Raw genomic sequence first — 23,079 nt, forward strand, 5'->3', positions numbered from 1 at the left:
TCCACGTTCTCAGTGATGGTTATCACCTGACGATAGAAAGAACAAACGATTGAAACGCTCCCTAGACTTTATCAGAGCTATTGAATTATTGCGCCATTATCTACGAACAGGTAATCCACTTACATGCTTCAAGTGATAACATGATTTTCCGACATGCAAGATGGCAGCGTACAACTACGAGGCCCTGGTGAATGAAGAAGAAAAAAATTGAAACGTAGAGTTTCTGATTATTGATGATCGATTAACTGTCTGTTTCATTAATTGAATGAAACAAATAAACGAAACAAAACGCGCCAAGTCACCAGCGGATGATTGCAGCAGCCTATGCTGCTTTTACGTGCGACAACGCTATGCAAGTACGTCAGCATTCTGCGCAGCTCTTCAGTTTCCCTCTCCGCAATACTGCCCGCGGAGGAAGCTCCTATGTCCCTCGCCCGAATAAGGGGTACAACAGGTCAGTCTGGGGGTCACGAGGTCTGTGTCGTGCACCCCACGTGAAGTTCACTATGCTGGTCTATGAATACCATCCCCTGTCTTATTGACTGGACAGACAATTCGTCGCGTGATATATCCCCCTCTCTCATATGCAACGGCGAGCTATTTCAGCATATTGACAAATTTTATTGGCAGAGCGGGGTATTTTTTTTTGGGGGGGGGGAGCGTAAAGTTGTTCCATTTGGCAGAAATGGGTGAGGCCCGGAACGTTCCCTTGGGAGAGATGGGATCAATAGAGTGGATCCAAGAGGCATCACTTTCTCACACGCTATAGTCCATAAGGTTCACAATATGCTGAACGGCAGGGCTGAACGTAGACGCGACAATGGACCATTTCCATATTCGCGTCGCCCCTGGCGACGGAATGTCGAACGTCGTGTCTTTCCCCCCATTAATGGTGACGCTCTTCTCAGACTGGCACGTTGCGTGGGAAAGTAGCAAGAGAAGATTGGAAGACGAATGCGGAAAGAGTGAAAGCGCATTGTACTCGTTACCAGACCTAGGGTTGCCACCAGGCCGGTATTATACCGGCACGGCCGGTTATTTGCTTCCTCTGCCGGTTGCCGGTAGGAAGATGCTACCGGAAGCCTTTTGCCGGTATTTGTGGCACAAGACCTTTCATAAGGGATTTTACGGGGTTTTTCCTTCAACATTCCACTACAGCTTGAATAAATCTGGAGCACGGACGAAACTCCGCAGTCACCAGTCGTTTTCTTAGTTATTCATTATTATTATTATTCATTACGTCTTGCGTTCGGTGGGTACAAGAGCAGTGGTTGTGCAAAGCTGTTCGTGGTTGTGTCGAGCCAGCTAGAACGTTGCTCACCCACTTTCCCTTTCCCACGAGCCTTTCCTCCTTTCCCTCTATTCCACTTTCCTCTCCCTCAGCCGGTATTTTTTACTCCGAAAGGTGGCAACCCTAACCAGACCTCAAACGTCCGCGTAACCTTGAAACCGATTATCTCCCCACAATGCACATGACAGTCTCCCGCAGGTGGGTCCATAGCGATGTTTTCCACTCAAAGATGGCGAACTCAGGGGCTGGGCATGCGCATACGCGTTGTTGGAAATAGTCCATTAACTGAGTGTGGTAATAAAAAGGTTAGCATAGCGGAGTAAAGCACACCAGGGACAGAGACAGAGGAAGGCATATTGCGGAGACTGAGTAGCAGTCGTCAACCCCACGACACGACGACTGGCGATAGCACTGTGCGTGATAGGCATCGTGCTTTGTCATTGCCCCTTATCTACTTCGCTGCGGTATTCTGACCTTGTCGGGATAGCGATTACTCCGTCTGCACGGGGGCAGTAGTGTTGGGGGTTTACCGTGTGCGTAGCGGTGATTGCGCCGAAGTTATTGTTGAATTGAGGAACATGTACTAGGATTTACAGCGGCTCAGTTATTCTGAGGAATCCTGGAGTGACTGCATCGCTAGAACTAATCCAATCCAAGAAAATATAATCGGTTTGATACTGAGTGCCCCTGTCAGTGTAGTTAGCCGTTAATGTGGGTTCAAATGCTAATCGGTGTTGGTAAAATCGGACCGAAGTTTCTCCTAAAAGTTCACGGCGTACAGCCGCACTGCTACCAAATTTGTCGTTTCACTTGTCCGTCGCTGGTACCTCGAATGTGGAGTCACTATATAATCACCCTACATAGTGACTTTACTCGTAGCTATGCTGGTCTACGCGATCTACGCCGTGTTTAGGTTAGTAGGTGACCGGTACTTTCCAAGAATCATGGGAAAAGAGTCGACTTCCGTTTCTATGCTAGTATATACGATGCGCGCTACGGCTGCTGGGGGTGGGATGTGCCTGGCTCTAGAATCATCTTTAGAAAACGGTAAAGCGCGACTGTCAGAACCCGACTAACAGGCTGCATTTTTCATTGTGTGTACATAAGCTAATTTACCGACGGTAAGCACGCGCGTAATGTAACACTGACTATAAAGGCTGCAACGAGCAAACTTCAAGCGGGCGTCACGTGTGTAAGGAGCGATTTTCAGCTGCAGCTGAAGCTGAAAATAAAAGTGTTAAAATAAAAATAAAAATAAAAGAAAAACGTTTTTGATGTTGTCGGTTTCATATTGCTCCATACATGCATATGTGGGAGAAGTACCCAACATTACTGTCGCTGTTCCAATACGCGGCATTGTAGTCATAACAACGCAACAACAACAACGCCATAGTTACCCATACTGCTTCAGAAGCGACTGGGAAATCAATTTTAAACACAAAACGATCACAGAGCACCTGCGGGTGTAGGAAAGAGTGGCACCGAAAAAAATTACCCCAACGGGAAAGGCGGAAAAAATGGTCACATCCTAGTCGCGCGCGGGAAACTGCCAACCGCAAACTGAGGCTAACCTCGACATATCAACAACTCATCTAACCTACTAATAAACTAACCAATATGCTGCGCTCTCTTTCCACTGCTTATGTCGCAAGCAACAGGAACTCCAGACGCGGGACCATTTTTTCCGCCCTTTCCGTTCGGGACCATTTCCTCTGAGGTCGTTTTGCCGGAACCCAGCACCTGCCTATCGGAATCTGTGAGGCGTTCGACACGGAAGCGAGGACACTGACGTCATTTCCGCTCGATATTGTATATGTATGGACGTCTCATCGCAGATTGGTCGGCTTCAGTCACCAGACCCGTATGACCTGCACTATATGTCGCCACTTCCACTACACTTTCGTGATTAAGAAACAAACAGCAAGCCTCCATCAGGAAGGCTAACCTTCCCTACCCGATAACAGCAGAAACAACAGCGGCGCCACCTTCTCAATTTTCATTTCCCTGATAGAATAGTTAGAAAGCAAGCCTGCTGATGATACAGATCCATACCGAAGAAACCCCGGGACGAGGGACACAAAAAAATAAAAAATAAAAAAGGAAAAGGGACGAACACAATGAACGGCCAAATCTCGTTGTTTTGAACGTCTCTCGTCTCCGGGGTTTCTTCAGTATATTTCCTTCCTACTTGTTTTCAAGGCTGAAGAATTTCCTGGCGACAGAACGAGGACAATGGGGAACAGTAGGGAGAGAACAGATGGGATGGAACCGGTTTTCCAGAGGGTCACACCTCCGGCTACCCTTGTGTCGGGTACGGAGTGTCAGTTGTCGTGCCGTGCCCCATGTATGACCGCGGGACTCTGATGGGTGAGTGCTATATTAATTAATTCTTAACAAATTCAAATTCATCACGTTCCAATACCTAGGTGTAGAAGTTCTGGTTTGGACAAATCGGTTTCGGCGGCTAACCAGTACACAGATAACATATCTATTTCCCATATTCACGCGGCAGTCTCAAGCGTGCATCATTCATGTTGTTGTTGTTGTTGTTGTCAAGCGTGCAGCTGTGTACATGCGGAACAGGAACTCCCGTATCTTCGAGAATATATGGCGAATTGCGATGTTCAATGAAGCTTGTGCGGCGACGTCACGTTTGGTCACGTGACTTCGGAAGACATATTGCAGCACCAGAGTCACTGTAGGAGGGCATGCCATGTCGCGAGTTGTTGCGGTATGCATAAAATTACGAGAGCAAATTGTGAAAACAAACGCTGCTATACTTCATTCAGCCTATATAATATGACGGTTGTGACGCATCCCCACGTTTTCCCATGTAACGTGGCCCAAAGGCTGTGCGTGACGTTATGTGCACGATCCTCAGTCAATGGTGCCACAAGCTTTCTTGTTGTTTTTTTTTTCTTTGTTTCTTTCCTTCTTTTTCTTTATCATATCTGTCGACATGCCAGGCTGGTATGTGCAATTTCTTACGGGAACAGTTTTTCCGGATCCTGTTGCCAGAGCAGCGCATTTTGTCGTTCACGTGTAGCCTACGTTCCATTTAAATCTACTCCAATTACTTTTAATTACTAACTATACCCTCACATTTCCAAATCGAGGTGCGTGCGATATCGCTAATAGTAGATAGATAGATAATATTAATTGTTATTTACGAATAAAACGTTTTCGGCCATTGATAAATGTGCCAAATGTTAAAAGAGAGAGTGGGGTTAGATAGTTTCTCTGCAGCCTAGACACAGAATAGAGCCTGTGGCTAACCTTTCCCTTCCCTTTTTTCTTACTTTGCATTAAACATATTCCTCCCCCCCCCTGTTACGACAAGAGTCAATAAGCTTCGCTTCAGAGTATCGACGTCACTACAGTCAGCCCCAGTCAGTATTTACCCCCATAGTTTTATTCAAGTACTGTTTCTGCGTATTTATTTGCTTGAGTGCTTTGCAAATACATCAAATGCGTATGTTTCCGCATTTCACCGCTGTGTGTACTGTCGTGACGGAGGTCTTGCTTAGAGGATAAAGGTTATTCACCCAGTTTGAAGGATTAGTACACTATTAGAAGTTTCCTTTGGGGTGTTCATGGATACTGACCTTGTGTCATTAATAAATGAAATCAATTTTCTACCAATAGGGCACGTACCAACTATGAGTCATTATCTGTGAACCTTCACAAAGAGTCCCAGGACAAATGTTTAGACGTTACAGGTTTTTCTGGATGGATGGATCTTGTCCTTCAGCTCCTGTGAAGCTCATATCTTTGAATCGACACCATTTGGTCAAATTGGAGCTGGGTGGGCGATAGAATCATCTAATTTAATCGTTTAATAAATAAAATCACCACGTCGAAGGAATGCTGTTACTTTACAACATGCATGAAGAGGGCCGAGCGACATGGAGACGGAAGACGGCACACGTACGCTAGTTCTCAGTGGACAACGCGAATTGTCTCTCGGTATTCCTCGTGGATCTACGCCAGCTAGCCTCCTTCCCTTGCTTCCCTAGTTTCCCTAGCAACAGTTTGTTTGAATACTCTATAAACAATTATGCAGTCTATATTTATCTTAATTACTTTCATTATTCAATGTCCGTATTTATGAAAGTATTTCGGGTAGTTAAATACTGTAATTTGTATTTTTGTATTTAAATACTGCACTTAGAAAGGATTTATATCAAGTACTTAGATATTACAGAAAAGTATTTATGCCCATACCTGGCTGTGGGGAGTGAAATAATGAGCTCCTTCACAATCATTGATCGAAGTCCCATATGATGTCCGGAAGGGGCAAAACAGGTTTGATTGATTGATTGATTATGTGTTTAATGGCACAAAGGCAACAAAGGCCATAGAGCGCCAAAACTATGGTGAGTGTGTCGGAGATGATTATGGGAAAGATGATGTGAGAGAGAGTGTGTGGTAGTTAAAACCTATCTACAGGTATGAGCGATTAGATTGACCAGGATAAGAGAGCGAGTAGGATGACGATAACAAGCGAACATGGCAGTTAAAAGCTATCTACAAGTGTGACAAGTTTGAGGGCAGAGCGTTGGGTGGCATTCTACTATATGCCCATAGGCCATGTGATTTTTTTCGCGGAACGGAGCATATAGTTGTGTGTGCGATTCGATCGAATACGGAATTCTGCTTCGACCCGAAGCGCTGTTTTTGTCTAATCCAAATGTAAACACTATAAAGCCATCGTTTCCTCGCGTTTGAATCGACACGGCAAAACAGCCGGTCTCTACGAAGTGAACAGCACAGACTCAAAACCAGAGGAGGACCCCGGTATTCCCGGGGGCGAGATCCCTGATCTTGAAATTCACGGGATAATCAAGGAGAAGGCTCGATTGCTTCGTAATATGACACCTCCCGTCTTTAAAAACGCTACAATTTTATCACTGAAATTCCGGGATTTCCGATATCTGTCCAGGTCGTCTTAGCGAACAAAAGCTAACTTTTAGCAGCCGGTATATAGCCTTGCACGGCGTACATGACAAAATAGCACGTTAGTTAGTTAACTATGAGGTTAGTATAGAAGTTCGGCGTTGACATTTTGATGTCCAGGTTAATCTATGTGCGCTGTTGGGCAGATTTCCGCCCGCCACTGTGCATTTTATAGTCAGATAACATTTATTTACAACAGTTTATTTTACAACGCGGATTTCGGTTACTTTTTTTTTAAGTACGCCCCAAAACAAGCCATACAGCTTAATCTATAGATCGTATGCAATGCAGATCTCTCCACTAAAAAGTATCCATCGCACACTGAGTTTTTTAATTGATCCTAAGTTAAGTTGAGTTGATCAGAAAAAAAATGGAGAATTAGGCACCCATTTCGAGAGCCGTCTACTCAGATCACTTAGAGAAACACAAATGGCTATCTACAATAAAAGCAATGAGTGACACTCAGTCACTCACACACACTGTCCTCTTCTATTAATTGATCCTCTTCTGTCCGCTTCGTATAGTGTCTGCCTGTCTTCTTGTGTTGCCTCGAGCTCAGGGAAGTGACACCATTTTCGGGTGTGCACCAGCTATCTTGCCTCACTCTTTTTTTCCTTTTTTTTTCACTTTTCTTTCTCCATGCCGTTTTTACCCCCGATCTGCATCGTCGTCACTTCGGGCAAATCCCGAAAAACCACGAAAATGAACTTACAAAGAGCCGATGTAGTCACCAATTAGGGCAGTGGACAATAAAAAGCATTGGACACGCAGCACAGCTGTTCCGCATCTCATGTTATCTAAAATGCGGGGAACGATATCTTGCTATTCATGCTTTTTTTTTTCTTTTTTTACCCAAAAATCTATTTTCCCGCCCAATAGCGCTCGATTTTACCCTGTTTTACGGCTACTGAAATAAAACCTGGTTTTCACCCCCTCCCCGATTTAAAAAAAAAATCATAAAACCCGAAAACACAGGGTCCTGGCCCTGCTACTTATATTCCCTCTCCATAGATAGTGCCGACTGAGTGTTTTGTTCTTATCTTCTGTCTAGCTCAGACTGGAGTTCCATGAGTATTTCCTCGCCTCGTTCTTCCTGTCATCAGGGGACAACCATGACTGAGAACACAGACGTGCCGACTACCACTTCAGACGTCGAAAGTGGAACTACAATAGCGACAGCTGAAGTGCAGCAAGACCTTGCAGGCGGTCACAGATGCCTCTCCTGCAATTCGGATTTCGAAAGTAACGACCAACTGATGGAGCACAGCGTTGCTCATCACGAGGTAGGTTGCTTCTCAGCATAGCACAACAGATATACTACACGTAATGCAATTGAACATAGTCTAAAAGTCAGGAGGGAGTCTCATAACAGGGAAAGACGAAGAAATGGGATATGGACTTATACATGGTAACCCTGAGAAACGCTGCTGCACACATGACAAGAAAGAGGGTCATCGGAAATCGAGCCTTTTTGGCTGGTCTTTACATTCCAGGGGAAAAGTAATCTATATTTTTCCTCTTCGACGCATACACCAATAGTATTACACCAATATTCCCTCTCCGTGTGGCGACTGAGTGTGTTCTTATCTTCGGTATAGCTCAAGTTGGAGTTCATTACCATTTCTATCCCTCGTTCTTCCCGTCATCAGGAGATAACCATGACTGCGAACGTAGACATCTCGACTACCAGTTCAGACGTCGCAACCGAAACTACAGACGTGGCAGTTGAAGTGCCGCAAGACGTTGCAGGCGGCCACAGATGCCTCTGCTACAATTCGGATTTCGAAAGTAACGACCAACTGATGGAGCACAGCGTTGCCTGTCTCGAGGTAGGTTGCTTCTCAATATAGCTCAACTGCTATACTATACTAACGAAAATTAGCACAGTCTAAAAGTCAGGAGGGGTATAGGGGTATACAAGTCTGGTTCCCGTTTGTTGTTTGCCCTGGTCGGATGAGGATGCCCGCAAGGCGTCGAAACATTACAAGTAAATTTTTGTTGCCTGTTGTGACAAGCCGGTATCTTCCTGTTCTTTTTTGTTATTTTATGCATTTCCCCCCTAGAAACCCCTCAAGAATTAAATACCTCACTCATGATCATGCCTCGTGACGTTAGTATATCGTTACCAAGAATTATCCCTTGCAGACATCTAGGACATCCCCTGTGGTATCCAGTGCAAGAGCTACCGGTAACAAGTCATATAATAGGATACTATCTAGCTTTGGAAACAGTTGCGTTGTTTGCGGTGTTGTCTTCAATTCCTGGCCCCGACTCCGGAGACACATGACATCACACGACCTGGTAAGCTTCTCAAATATATATGCTGTTGTGTTTGCGGACATGCGAGTTGTGCAGGAAAGGTTCGTATTAGGTCTGTGTGGGCTACCCCTTCGTCATTGATTACATACTGCCACTGCACAAAGCAGGCTGGTGGGGACTATTAGGTTTATCAACCTATCAGCCGATGCAGGAAGGGAGTTGCCTCAGGACAGAAGCCACCGATATTTCGAACAGAGACTGTTCTTCCTCTGGGCACCGAATTGTGGGTCCACAGCCTCCCTAGGGGCTGTTGACCCACAATTCGCATGAACCTTTAAACACGTAACACCTAACCCTTTAAATACCATGCCAATGATGAGGACGGTGCCCAGAAGAAGAACAGTCTCTGTTCGAAATATCGGCGGCTTCTGTCCTGAGGCAACTCCCTTCCTACATCTCTACCGGTTCGCTGGATTTCTACCTATCTACATTAGCCGACGCGTTTTCCCGGCTTCTTGCCCACCACAGTAGGACGTAACCTTGAACCAGACTCTTCGTGACGTCACATGTTCGTAAACAGAGTATCGTCTATTCACAGTGAAGGTTGATCCTCACTCATACGTTTCGACGCACAGGCATGTGCATGTATCCGTCAGTTACCATGACTGAGAGCTCCCACGCACGGACGTGTAATAGTTCGCGGCGGTTAAACATTTCCGGGCACAAGTGCGTTCGACCCTGCAAGGAGACCAATCTAGGAGAGGTCAGCTTGTCTAAGCTGACCTCTCCTAAAATTTCCCATCATGAAAGAAAGAAAAGAGCGGCGAACCCAACGCATGCGCAGTTTGTACTTGGTTTGCAAACAGCAATGGCAGCCAACGGAGCAGTGTTATGTGGTTTTGTGTGTCTGGCGTTGCCGCAGGCGTTGCAGTACAATAAATGCTTTGCGGAGAAATTGAAAGGCGACAAGACCAGGCTAGATTATAAAAAGGCAGTGTAGCGTGAAAACGCATGCTCTCGTCTCCTTCAATTTCTGCTGCAAGAGTAGCACTGCCGAGGAATACTGGGCCACAAGGGGCCAGTTTATTGTGTCAGACGTCTTCATATAGGCGGCAAGAACGGCGGCGAAATCATCGCTGAGTGTTACCGTTTCCGGATCTTTCATATCGAGGCACCACAACACACAAACAAAACGGTTTTTCAACACGATGTTCAGCCGTATCGCCTTCGTCTGTGCTGCATGGGCACGCGCTGGACCCACGTGGGTGCGCTTCGTCGACGTAGGCGCGTGGAATTGAGAACATGTTAACGCATTACGCTGCGTTGAGCAATGACGGATGCGTGTGCGTCAAAACGCGCCAGTGAGGACCAACCATCGCTTTACCACCAGGGAGAAGTAAGGAGACCAAACGCAAATGACGGCCCAACAACTGCACAAATCTATTGTGCCATGGCGCAAGCGTTGCCTCGGAGACAGAGCCGTGTATTAAGAGGGAATCTGACTACTGCGAGGAGAGTAAAAAAAAGAGGCTGGACCTGTCAGAGCTGCGTGCCTCGGATTCGTTCAGTTATTACCACGGGGGCCGCCATGACACCCGACTGCCACCCAAAAATGGCGACGAAAGCGATGATTCGCGCCTTTTCAATTCTGTCGTTCTCGTTAGAAAATCGTCCCGACAAGCGAATGTGTACAAGCAGGTATAGTTCTGCCGGCAACGATACAACGACGGAAGCAGACAGTTCCCGTCGTGCTTCGCCCAGCCTAGGTGGTGTTTATCAAATTGGCACCAAAAATCCACTAGTTTCGCATATCGCGAAGGGTATCCAACCCACTTGCCACCCGAGATTTCGCTGCCCATGTTGGATAGGGGGACAAATCGCAAGGACAGGTTGATGGATAGTTTCCCATATTTCAGGATGTCATTGATCAGTAAGCTAAAAAGGTGGGCGGAGCTTCAGGTATAGGCATGACGCAGTTTTAGTGCTTCCCGTGACTAGATACTCATTAAGATACGCATTAGGCATTAGATTAGGCATGTAGCCGTGTGCTCTCTCACCGGTGAGAGAGCAAATGTTCGAGATCCAAGAGGGGCGTTCACACGGGCCTGGATGTGATGCAGAATCGCATCGCTTGGTCCTTCTGGACGCCTTGCTTTTTATTTATTTATTTATTGTTTCTGCAACACTTGACTAGAACTTTATAAGTCGCGCACATGGGCGGAGCCGATCCCTGCTAACGTCAATCAGGGATAAGAACTGTCTGTAAGGGGCCCTTGGGGTATTAATATATGAGAACACCCACTTGTTAGCTGTCCAGTTTCACCAAATGAGATGTCACGACAGTCCCATTTCACCTAATGGCAGGCAACCGGTCTCACCTTCTTACACCTGAAAATCCGCATTTTGCGAAATGGGACGTGACCGGCCGCTCCTGCACTCTTAAAAATGAACTTCACCGCATAGCACGCTCCTAGCCAACCGCTATCTCGAATGATATCGCCATGTGCCCTGATTTGTTGAAAACGGTAGGCGTACGCCTTTTTGTGACACTTATGCGGATCATAATTGTCACAAAATGGCGTACGCCCCCCGTTTTCAGCAAATCAGGGCAGATAACGATATCATTCGAGATGATGGTTGGCTAGGAGCGTGCTATGCGGTGAAGTTCATTTCTAAGAGTGTGGTTTTCGGGGTGTTTTGAAGTAGAATATACACTGTTAAAACAGAACTTCACCACATAGCACGCTCATAGCCAACCATCATTCCGAATGATATCATTGTGTGTATTGATTTGTTGAAAATGGGAGGAGGCGCCTATCTGGGACAGATTATCTTGTCCCAGATAGGCGCCTCCCCCCTGTTTTGAACAAATCATGACACAGAATGATATTATTCGGAATGATGGTTGGCCAGGAGCGTGCTATGTGGTGAAGTTCTGTTTTAACAGTGTACACTCTAAAAACAGAACTTCACCTCATAGCACGCTGTGCGCCAACCATTGCCAAGGATGATAGAGTTATCGCTTCTGATTCAAAGAGAGACGGGGGCGTACGCCTTTTTGTGGCAATATATCCAAATTGCCACAAAAAAAGGTGTACGCCCACCTCTCTCTTCGAATCGGAAAGTGATAACACTATCATTCGTGGCAATAGTTGGCTCACAGCGTGCTATGCGGTGAAGTTCTGTTTTTAGAGCGTAGCTTTCAGGGTGGACTGCCCCCCATATATTTTGCTTTGTCACTTAGGCACTAAAGTCCTTAAATAGGGACGGGAATATGAAATGCCTCAATAGAAGAGTTAATTAATGAATTGTCTCGTATTATTAGCCTTGCCGTTACGAACTCTTCTCGAGAGTATGTCCGCCTGGCTTGTGCTATTGGTGAACTGCAAATATTGCGTGCTCATGGATTTAAAAAATCTAGTGCAGCAAAAAATAGACACCCCGAGCATGTGCTGTCCTCTCTCCATCTGTCCACATCTGTACGCCGCTCATAGCCACAGCTGTTTCGTGTCGCTGATACAGAACTATATATACATATAAAAGTACATATGTATATACAGTGAACTCTCGTTAATATGACCCCCGATAATCTGACATACGCGCTTTACGACCATACTCCTGGGGAACAATGCAGTGAAACCTCTGCAACAACAACAACAGCATAGATGAATGGGTGATGATGATGATGATGATGTGGGATGTTTCCCTGCGTTGAGTGCAGGACCCTACCCCATTCCAAAAAGGTTCATATGAAAGGATGATGAGGGAAGGAAATCCCTACAGTTCGTGAAGGAGGCCGGTGGCCCTCAGAAAGGAAAGGAAACCTCTGCAAATCCCCTCGTTAATATGACAATTCCGCATTATGACCAACATTTTCAGGAATGACCATGGTCGTAATAACGAGGGTTCACTGTACGTGAGCGCAGATATGTGATCTCATTATTAGTGAAGCAGTTTACTGAACGGGCCTTATCTTATCTCCGCAGGTTCCTCACGATACGAAGTGGTTCAGTCGCTGTCGCTCGGCGAACGGCACCATCCGGTGTCGTATCTGCGGCAAGGTCCAAAGAAGCATGATCCGTCTTCGCCTTCACTACTCGGCCCACGTGAAGGACCGTATCTTCAGTTGCCCAAAGTGCCCGGGCACCTACAAGACAAGCCGAAACCTCGTTATGCACTTCCGGAATGCCCACGTTCCGAGATATAAATGCAGTCAGTGCAACTTCGCGACTGCCTATTACAATATTTTACGTCACCACGAATTAAAACATGCCGGGATCGCCGCTAAAGAACGCTGTGAAGCGTGCTTCAAGTTCTTAGCAAAGCATGTACTTTTACGTCACTATTACCAACATACGGGCGAGAGACCCTATCCGTGCAAACAGTGCGACTCCGGCTTTGTGACCACCTCAGGGCTGAAGAATCATGTCCGCGAAGTACACGGGCGCGAAAAACGTGCGTCTCATCATACGGGACCCCAGAGCCGTCTAGTGCAGGTGAGACTTCCTGGTATAATAATGTTGTCATGTGCTATATTATATACCAGCTCGCATGGCTTTTCACGCCGCGACTGCAGAGGTACGTGACGTTTGTAGTGTGTATTAGTGTGTATTTGTAGTGTGTGTATCTTTGTATAGTAGTGTAGTAGTGCAGTGTGTATCTGTTTCTCTGCATGTTCTAGTGATATTTATTCATTTGCACCTAGTGTATTAACACACTAATTGTTGGGGATGGGGAATGTTGTTTGTTTGTTGGAATGTTTTGGTTGTTTGTTGTTTTGTTTTGGGAGTAGCAGAACTAGTCAGGAGACAAGTTCAATTTCTCCCTGGTTTTCTTTTAAATAATCGATCAATCAATCTGGCATCCGAGGCTCATCCGCACCGTTGATAATGGATGTGTTAATGGCTTACAACATTGTCTCCGAAGCGGTGCACAGGCTGGTTCTCAAATGGGTTCCAACCCATTGCGGTGTCGAAGGGAATGAACAGGCCGACAGCGCCGCAGAAGCAGCTCTTTCGTCTCGGAGACTGACACTTATTGCGCTGCTGTGAGGAGATCGTCGTTCCGTACTTCGACGTCTCGTGACTTCCCTGGCTTACAAGTGTACTCTTTCAGACTATCTACAATGAGAATGCTATATCCTTACTTTACAGGCACGTAAAGAGGCTGTTGGTGACGACGGTCTACCAGGATTGAATAATCGATGCGTCGTCTGTGGTGAGACATTTGCCCTGTGGAATTTACTGCGGACGCACATGGCAACACACGATCCGGTATGTTGTGCTGTCGGTATCTCTGAAAGAACAACACGGCTACCCCCGAATCAACAATGTCCTAAGAATATAGCGAGCGGCCTAATTCTCGATTGATATACAGACAGCGACTTAATGGGCGTTCTTACCTCTGCAGGCTCCCCAAGATCCGAGGCTGTTGGACAATTGCCGCTTGGCGGACGGGACCATCCAATGCCTTGTCTGCGGTAAATTTCTAAGATGCATGGCCCTTCTTCGCAGCCATTACTCCTGTCACACAAATGCTCGCGTCTTCACTTGTCCAAAGTGTCCTAGCGCTCAGAAGACAAGCCAGCATTTCATCGACCACTTCAGGAGGGCCCACACTGCGCTGGCGCAGACTTATCAATGTAGTCAGTGCGACTTCACGACTATGTACGTGGAAACCTTATACAGACACGAATCGATACATGCCGGCACAAACAAAGAACGATGTGAAGCTTGCTTCAAATTCTTCTCAAAGGAGAGCCTGCTACGTCACTATTACCGACATACGGGCGAGAAACGGTATGCGTGCTCACAGTGCAGCTCTGGCTTCCTCATCACCTCAGATCTAAAGAGCCACATCCGTCGTGTGCACGGGAACGAGAAAGGAGCTACTCACCGTACGGGACTCAAGAGGCGTCGACCATTGGTGAGATTTGCCATAGTTAATCGCGTTGTGCATGTCCTATGAATTCTCTTTTGTACCCACGTGTGGATTCACAAACTACACTACCTTTGTGTCGTATTTTATGTCCGCCTACAAAACATCCAGAGCCCCCTTGGTCTCTACTACGGTCCTTCTTGTTCTTGTCGGTTTTGTCTTGTCGGTTTGTCGGTCTTGTAAAGTTTCAGTGTTCGCGCGTGGGGTAACTCCGCCTATCCTCCCGGTAGTCACCATGTGAGTCCAGACTTGTGCGTAACGCGTTACTACTATTTGCGTTACTTCTTGAGTAATTCTTCGAGTAATCAGTTACTTTACTGTCAAAGTAATTTTTGGAGTAATCGATTACTCAGTAATTGGTTACTTTTCTCGCAGAGATTAACTTAGAATTAGCAGTAACAGTAACAGTAAATTAGCAGTATTCCATTTTCACCAAAGGGCAATCGAATGGTACACTTTATGAAAGGGGCAAGTGGTACGAGACCGTCCCTTTAAGAAAAAGAACGAGTTATTTCGAAGTCACTTCGGACGCAAAATAGCGCTACAGAGGTGCGGCGCGCGTGAGCAGTTGCGGTACACCTTGAGTTGCCCGCGGAGGAGCGCTACACGCTTAGATCGTTTTCGTTTGCGTCCAACGATAGACCTCCCCCCGTTTGTAAGCAAATGACGTCATAGTGTTCGATAGCGCCAGAAATTTGGTCGAGTTGCACTATGGCTTGAAGCTCAAAGTGAACAAGGTCGCACCTGGAAGCCACGGTCTTGAGGGGGATTACGATGGCCCCTGAAACGGACGCGGCCTTCGGTCCTGCTTCCTTTCAGTGGGAAGGAGCGAAAAAATACCCGTTCGTGGAACCCAGCAATTTGTTTCGGTTTCAATTTGTCTACCAGCGTCATGATAACGTTTCTCTGGTAGAGGTCTATTCGAACGCTTTGCATGTTACTGCCTGTGGGCGAACAATAGTTCAGCTCCATTTTAATGGCAGCGGACCTTACTTCCTGAAAAGAATGTTGCCATTGATTGAATATCACGTTTTATGGCAAAAAAAAAAGTGCAGTGAAGGAACCAGAGAGAAAGCAAGAAAATATGTGGACGTGAGTGAAAAGCGAATTAAAAGTAACTTGGAACTTAGCTTAAGTTACTTTTGGCAAAGTTACCTGAAAAAGAAACGAGTTCCTCTGAAAGTTACCACGGCGCAAAAGTACCGAGTCAAGTTCCAAGTTACCCAAAAAAGGAACTTAGTTACAGTAACGAGTTACTTGTAGCTAGCTACCTCGAACTCTGCTCCTTTTGCAGGTACGCAGAGAGGACGTCGGTCTACCTGGCTTGAATAATCAGTGCATCGTCTGCGGCGAAAAATTCCCCCTATGGCATTTACTGCGGGAGCACATGAAAACACACGATCCGGTACGTGGTACTGGCAACACCTTCCAAGGAGCTATTATAGAGTTGGCACATTTAGAGTTAATATGACAAAATATTATTAACATGATAAAATATGATCAACTATGCCCCACAAAATAAATCGAGTGCCGTAATTGTTGGTGTATTTACACGGAGCAACTTAATGGGCTTTCGGCATCTCTGCAGGTTCCCCATGATCCGAGATTGCTGGACGACTGCCGCTTGCCGGATGGGACCCTCCAGTGCCTTGTCTGTGGTAAAATCCAACCGAACATGGCAGGTCTTCGCATGCATTATGCGGTTCACACAAATGTTCGCATCTTCAAGTGTCCAAAGTGTCCGCTTGCCGTGAAGACAAGCTCGTATTTCCTCAAGCACTTCAGGACTGCGCACACTACGCTGGCCCGGGTTTATAAATGTAACCAGTGCGACTTCAAGACTGTCTACAGCCGTCGTCAATTACGTATGCATAAGTTAAAGCACTCCCGAATTTCCCAAAGCGAGCGGTGTGAAGTCTGCTTCAAGTTCTTCTCAAAGCGCGCGCTTGTACGTCACTATCACCGGCATACAGACGAAAATCCGCATGTGTGCCAGCAGTGCGGCTCCCGCTTCGTCTGGCCCTCAAAACTGAAACACCATGTCAGACAAGTGCATGAGAGCAGCGCACTTGCTTCTCACAATGGGAAACCCGAGAGGCGTGCACAGGTAAGGCTTATCAGTAATGCTGTCGCCCGGAGCCCTGAGCTCTAAATCATTTGTATGTGCGTGTTCAGAACGCGATCATTATTTCCTTCCTTCCTTCATTTCTTTCTTGGTACCTCCTCCTCCTCCTCTCTCTCTCACACGTTCTATTCTACCTGCTAGTGAAATGAGCAGAAAATAAAAACCGTTGGACTCCTAAGGAAATATGAGGATGCAGATTTCGAATTGCGCATAATGGTTTGTAATGCAGTTTAGCATAACGACAATAACTCGCGATGTAAAGCTAGGGAGGTTATAGCGCTCTGTCGGGTGAAGAAAAACTTTCCGTGACTAGTTACGACCGTGAGTGCCATGAGTGATGACATTAAAGGCACTCTAACGCAGCACAGAAAGAATCTCGGAAAAACAGAAAGGCTCATGCATGTGGCACGTGGTGTGTACCGACGCACACGACGTATTACCCAAGAGGACGCGAGGCAAGCAGTTGGTACTCTTACGAGACGTCTGTGCAGTGTATACAGAGTGTCCCAGAAAACGTGTCATTGAATTATAATAAAAAAACTATGCCACCTAGAATCATGCGGTCAACAGCATTTGTTCTTATTAGGTTTTTGCCACCTCCTCATGGGAATGTCATGATCTCCAAGTATAATTACATAAATATTTGCGAACTGAACTCGGAAATTTGGCAAGTAAAGGTCACTTTTTTACTCCACCAATATGAAGAGCGTGCCGAATTCACTCAAATTCATGACAATTCACAATGATATTCACGAGCTATCCCATCGGAAAAAATAGCCGAATATCATGCTTTTCGGAGCACCGGACCATAGCGCGCGATGACTTTTTGAGCTCAATCGCTCTCAGTGCGACGAAAGGAGGTTCCGAAGCCAGACCACAGAGTGATAGTAGAAAAAGTAACAGTTCCTAAATTGGGAGAGGGAAAGCATTATCCCAGCGAAAGTCAGACGTGATAAGCCGTGCCTGTTTTATCTCCCTCTGCAACGTCGGGGAGGGCTGGGTTTCCAACCTCCTTTCGTCGGACTGACAAAGATTGCGCTGAAAAATTCATCGTGCGCTATTCTGTGCGACCCCCGTAACGCATGATGTTCGGCTATTTTTTCCGATGAGATAGCTTCTGAATATCCCTGTCAATTGTCATTAATTTGACTAAATTAGACACGCTCTTCACATTGGTGGGGTAAAAAAGTGACCTTTACTAGGCAAATTTTCGACTGACGCTCGCAAAAATTTACATAATTAAACTTACGTTACACGACATTCACACGAGAAGGTGGCAAAAACCCAGTAAGAACAAATGCCATTGACCGCATAACTCTTCGTGGTGTAGTTTTTTTATTATAATTCAATGACACGTTTTCTGGGACACCCTGTAGGTGGGCATTTCATTGCCACCTCGCTCACCTCAGCTAACCTGCTGGGCTAGCTGGATCCTTCATTCACCCTTACCACGCTTCCATCAGCAGTACGCGCCTCTTTTCACCTTGCTGTATGGCAAGGTGAAAAAGGGGCTCCATTCCCAAACCTGCAACTCATGACATAAAACCCCGCCCTATGGCATTGCCGTCACAATCCTTCAACTCATAGCTGGCCTCATAACCCTTCAAGGCCTCACGTTCCCTTCAGATGCCTTCAACTCGTAGTAGGCCTTACTGTCCTGCGCCGGGCCTCACAAGTCCTTCACCCGCATTTGTCTTCAACTCATTGGAGTCCTCACAACCCTTCAACTTGTGAAAGGCTTTGAGTTTGTGTTTGAGTTTGAGTTTGTGCAAGGCATATGAGAGTAAACGGCTCGCGAGGCCTAAAAGGCCTGTGATGCCTGCTGCGAGTTGAAGGCATATGAGGGTGAAGGGCTCGTCAGGTGCGTTGCGTATGTTATGGACGTGCACAGGAGATTGAGCCAACGTCAGTTCAGCAGCAAACGCGCGCGTTATATATGTGAAGCCATGAGTGATGACATTAAACGCACTATAAAGCAGTAGATAAAGCATCTCAGAAATTTCATCCGTTCGATAGGTTTCATTTCCTGTTCTTTTGTCACAGTTTACGACTCAACGCGCGCTTACGGTTTCTGCAAACACAGAAAGTTATATATTTACGTAACTGTCGAACAGTGATCCCCGCTTGCGCAGTTGCTCAGTCAAGTGCGGCGGGAAACCTATACTATTCATTCTCACAACGCTGCAGGGACTAAAAAGAAATGAGTTAACTAGGTGTAGGCTAGGTATAGTTATAGTAGGCTAGGTATAGTCATCAGTAGTTGCTGGGCTAGCAAGCAACTATTGAGCTGTTAGAGCATGATGTCAACATCAACTGTCTGTCTGCTTGTTTTCGGTTGATTTTCCGGAAGAATCGCATACAGAGTGCTTCATTGCAGGCGATTTACCTTGAAAATGGTTCATTCTTACTTTACGTTTTCAGTCTCTTCCAAGCACCGGCCTTCCAGGCTTACATAATCGATGCGTCGTCTGCGGCAAGACATTCCTCCTGTGGAATTTACTGCGGATACACATGGGAATACACGATCCTGTACGTACTGACATCAATCTATTTCGCTATGCAACTCGGTTTGCGGTGCATTTAGGGGTAAACAAAACCAATCTTATTTTAATGACGATGAATGGGGGGGGGGGGGGGGGCTTCATATCGCCACTGAGGACACACGGGCAGGATGCACGGGCATACACGATCCTGTAATGTGCGTACATCAACATTATTTCGCTGTACAAGACTTAGGATTCCACATTTTGCAAAAAGAAACACACAAAAAAAAAGAACAAAGAACAAAAACATGAATTCCCTCATGAAATTGACAGAAAATGACTTCTCTTGCATATGGTGCCGCATGCCAAAAACGCCAGCACCCGAATGTACCATTTCATTAGCTTTTCATTTTTCTCTTCTTTACTCCGCGGCATACCGTTTTCGTTTTTGTTCTGGGTTCTGGGTTCCACTGGGTTCACTGGGTTCCACGTGGAACCCAGTGAATACCTTGCCCTGCGGAGCTTCTGTCCTCTACACTCTAACAACGGTGACACTTTCGTGACGCGTTGCAAGCGTCATTTTCTTTTTCTCTTTCTTTCTTTTTTTTTTGCTAATAAGTGACGTTCTGCTCAAGTGTCACTTTCGTACGCTTTTTGTTGCTTTTTGCTTTGTGAAGCATATGTGTCACGAGAGCTCTCACAGTGTCACGAGCAAGGTCACACACTCTAGAAACACAGTTTCACCGCATAGCACGCCGAGGGCCCACCATGGGTACATAATGATGCATTTAACGCACTGTCGATTCCCTAAAAGTGGGAGGCTCACGTCTTTTTAGGACACTTACGTAGTTACGTATAAAGTGTCCCGAAAAGGCTCATTCTCCCGTTTTCAGCAAATCAACAGTGACAAAGGCATCGATCTCTGTACAGTGGTTGGCCGTCAGCGTGCTATGCCATGAAGTTCTGTGTTTAGAGTGCAGGTGCTCTCGTGGTCACGATGGTATTGGTGTGGTATTGGTGGTGCTGGTGAAAGAACTCGCCGTTGTCGGCCTCATAGTGACTGTGCTGTCTGGCGTTTTTCCTGCGTTTTCCTCAGACGCTTTCAGATATATATCGGCACAGTTTCCTTACACGTCGGCCCAGGACGCGCATTCAGCCGTGACGTTGCCCTCGTGGTCACGACGTTGCCTATTTGCATAAAAGTTGATTCTGTTGTCTCACTTTTAAGATGAAACAAGATAATGAGTCTCTTGAGTGAAGACCAAGTGCTAGGACGTCCAAAACGTGGAGGAGTGCTTCTATGACAGGGTCGTGTTGATAGGACGGATTTGGTCGTGGACTACAGGCAGTTTTGGCAGCATCTACAGTTACTGACGTGACGAAATATGATTACGTGAACATGCACATGTATCCTGCTTGTAGTTGACACGCCAGAGCGTCCGCAACTAATAGTAGGCCTTCTTATCCCACGCAGGTACCTCAGGATTTGAGATGGTTTGACGATTGCCGCTTGGCAGATGGGAGCATCCAGTGTCTCCTTTGCGGTAAAGCCCAAAGAAACATGGCCAGCCTTCGCCGCCATTACGGCTGCCACACGGATGCTCATCCCTTCAGTTGTCCAAACTGTCCACATACCTTCAAGAGTAGCACAGAGTTCCTTACTCACTTCAGGAGGGCCCACAGCCCGTTCGCCCGTATCTATAAATGTAGTCAGTGCAACTTCAAGACTATCTACAGCAGAGCTTATAATGAGCACGTGGAGGAACATGCTGGCATTCCCCTAAGAGAACGGTGCGAAGTTTGCTTCAAAGTTCTTTTCAAGAAGTCGCTTTTACATCACTACCATCAACATACTGGCGAGAAACCGTATGCGTGCCTACAGTGCAGCTGTCGCTACATCTGCGTCTCACGGCTACAAGGTCACGTTAAACGCGTACATGAGCGCGAGAAACGTCCCTCTGATCATATTGGGCGCAATAAGAGACGCCGAACCCAAGTGGGACACTCCAAGTAATATCCTTTTTTCCCCCTTTTTCCCCTTTTTTCTCGTGGCGTGAAGCCCCCGCATTATTTCAGCGCGTCCAGTTGCCATATATAGGAAGTCTCGTCGTGTCCGTCCGCTTGAGCAAGAAACGAGAGTACAAATGCCAAGACTGCCAGGTGTGTGTGGCAAAGGGACACGCACTGAGAACTTGCCGCGTCTCTTGCGTCGAAATACCGAGGAACCTACGAATACTTGCTGCGAGGAACACATGTACAGCACGAAGCTTCATTTCTACGGGGAGAATACACGTCCGCGTCAGGAATGGTCCAGTGTATCAAAGATCATCTTACGTTGTTTCAGATATGCACCAGACATACGAAGGTAACACGTGGACGAGAAGCTGGCAAGTGTGCAGTGTGCGTCAGTGCATGACAAAATACGCAACAAACTATGGGGCAAACAACGTGCTAGACAAACGCAAGTCAAACTGGATCTCTTTCAGGAAGACTACAAAGACAGCAACGTTTTCTTTTTCATTTTTGTGCTCGGATAACTGGCGAAGCATGTGCCAGGCGACTACCTACAAAGGCAAACACTGTTCATGACGTTTATAAAATTGGAACTTCCTTATACATGTACCGGCATACTGCAATTTTATTTGTCGGGAAGGAGGGAACTTGCTGCTTCACACTGGCAAAATGTTTGTACGTACAGTACTCTTTATCTGCTGCTTTGTACATTACGAAGGCTGATTTTACTACAGGTCCCACAAAGCAAGGACCTTTTTGCGCCATATGCATATGCAAATTATTCACAGACAAATTAAACGGTCCATCATGAAATCATCACCCCATCAGCGCCGTGCTCTTGAAGCAGTGCGCAGCACTTCTGGACAGTAGACCTGTCCCTGTTTGTAAACAAATGACGTCATAGGGTTCGACAGCGCCACTAGTTTGGTAGACTTGAACTATGCTCGAAGCTAGCTGCGAATAAGGTCACGCTCGTAAACCACGGTTTCGAGGGGATTACGATGCTCTCTGAAAGGGACGCGAGCTTCGGTTCTACTTGTCTTTCAATAGGAGGCAGCGAACATTCGTGGAACCCTTCCCTTTCGATCTGTTTCGGTTTCAGTCTGTCTACCGACGTCATGATGACGTTTCCCGGGTAGAGGTTTATACGGGACCTTTGTTAGCAAGATCCGGCGGGTACGGCGGGTGTTCAGAGCATTCATATCGCAAGCCCTTCAAACAACAATTTTATTGTGAGAGAAGATGGGTGGGGAGTTTCATCGCCAAGGACGATACTCCACCTCATTGCTGGTGGTGATGTGGGAAATGAAATAATGAGCTCCTTGGCAATAAGGAACGAAGTCCTATGGTAGCTAGAATGTTCAAGATATCTTTGAGCGAAGAGTGTTGGTGGGCTGAGACAAGGGCTAGGGACCAAGGCAAGGGTGGCTAGGGACCAAGACAAAGGTGGCTTGGGACCATGGAGGAAGGAAAATAAGGAGGGAGTGTGACGTCATTTTGCAAGATTCCGGAAGTTTGGGTCAGTGAGAAGCAACTGGGACAAACAATTGTCCTCTCCCAGCTCTCTAGCATCTCGCCGGGCGCCACAAAACGCCATCCACGCCGGCAACTGCCCCGGTTTGTTTGTCCCAGTTGTGGCGAAGTCTCACCGCAGATTGGCTGCCTCCAGTCACCTGATCGATATGACGTCCTCATGATGCGTACTATATGTCGTCACTTCCACTACACTTTTGTGATTCGGAAAGAAACGGTCGTGCTCCCTCCTTAGTTTTCCATCCTCCAAGCTTGGGACCAAGAAATTTTTAGTGAGAGAGAGGGCGAGAGCCCAGCCACGGCCACAGGGTTCTCGGCGCTGGCGGTAGGCCAGAGGAGAAAAGCGACGCGCACAAGTGGGCGTGGCCCATCTCAGTCAGAGATCCGGAGTGTACAGTTGTAGTGTGGGCAACGAAGAAGAAAGTGCTCGAGATCTTCTACAGCACCGCACTGATAGCATCTGGTAGACTCTCAGAACCTTC

The 23,079-nt window shown here is 46.6% G+C and overlaps 1 protein-coding gene across 1 annotated transcript; it reads left to right on the forward strand.

Annotated features, from left to right (window-relative positions):
• Window positions 1-3,531: 3,531 nt before the first annotated feature.
• On the forward strand, window positions 3,532-21,701 carry LOC135389876 (zinc finger protein 14-like). The gene is made up of 11 exons (XM_064619907.1): window positions 3,532-3,658; window positions 7,299-7,530; window positions 7,897-8,076; window positions 8,393-8,548; window positions 12,493-13,002; window positions 13,660-13,779; window positions 13,916-14,431; window positions 15,738-15,848; window positions 16,032-16,550; window positions 18,990-19,097; window positions 20,526-21,701. Exons 2-11 carry the CDS (start codon window positions 7,315-7,317, stop codon window positions 21,063-21,065), a joined length of 2,976 nt encoding a protein of 991 aa, XP_064475977.1. The 5' UTR covers window positions 3,532-3,658; window positions 7,299-7,314; the 3' UTR covers window positions 21,066-21,701.
• Window positions 21,702-23,079: the final 1,378 nt, after the last annotated feature.

The sequence above is a fragment of the Ornithodoros turicata genome, chromosome 3, assembly GCF_037126465.1.
Source record: "Ornithodoros turicata isolate Travis chromosome 3, ASM3712646v1, whole genome shotgun sequence".
NCBI lineage: Eukaryota > Metazoa > Arthropoda > Arachnida > Ixodida > Argasidae > Ornithodoros > Ornithodoros turicata.

Bases quoted from the DNA above. Each gene is read 5' to 3' on its own strand.
- LOC135389876 (XM_064619907.1), top strand. From the start codon at position 7,315: ATGAGTATTTCCTCGCCTCGTTCTTCCTGTCATCAGGGGACAACCATG. The intron at 8,549-12,492 runs GTAAGCTTCTCA...TTATCTCCGCAG, and splicing joins ACATGACATCACACGACCTG to GTTCCTCACGATACGAAGTG. The intron at 13,003-13,659 runs GTGAGACTTCCT...CTTACTTTACAG, and splicing joins CCCAGAGCCGTCTAGTGCAG to GCACGTAAAGAGGCTGTTGG.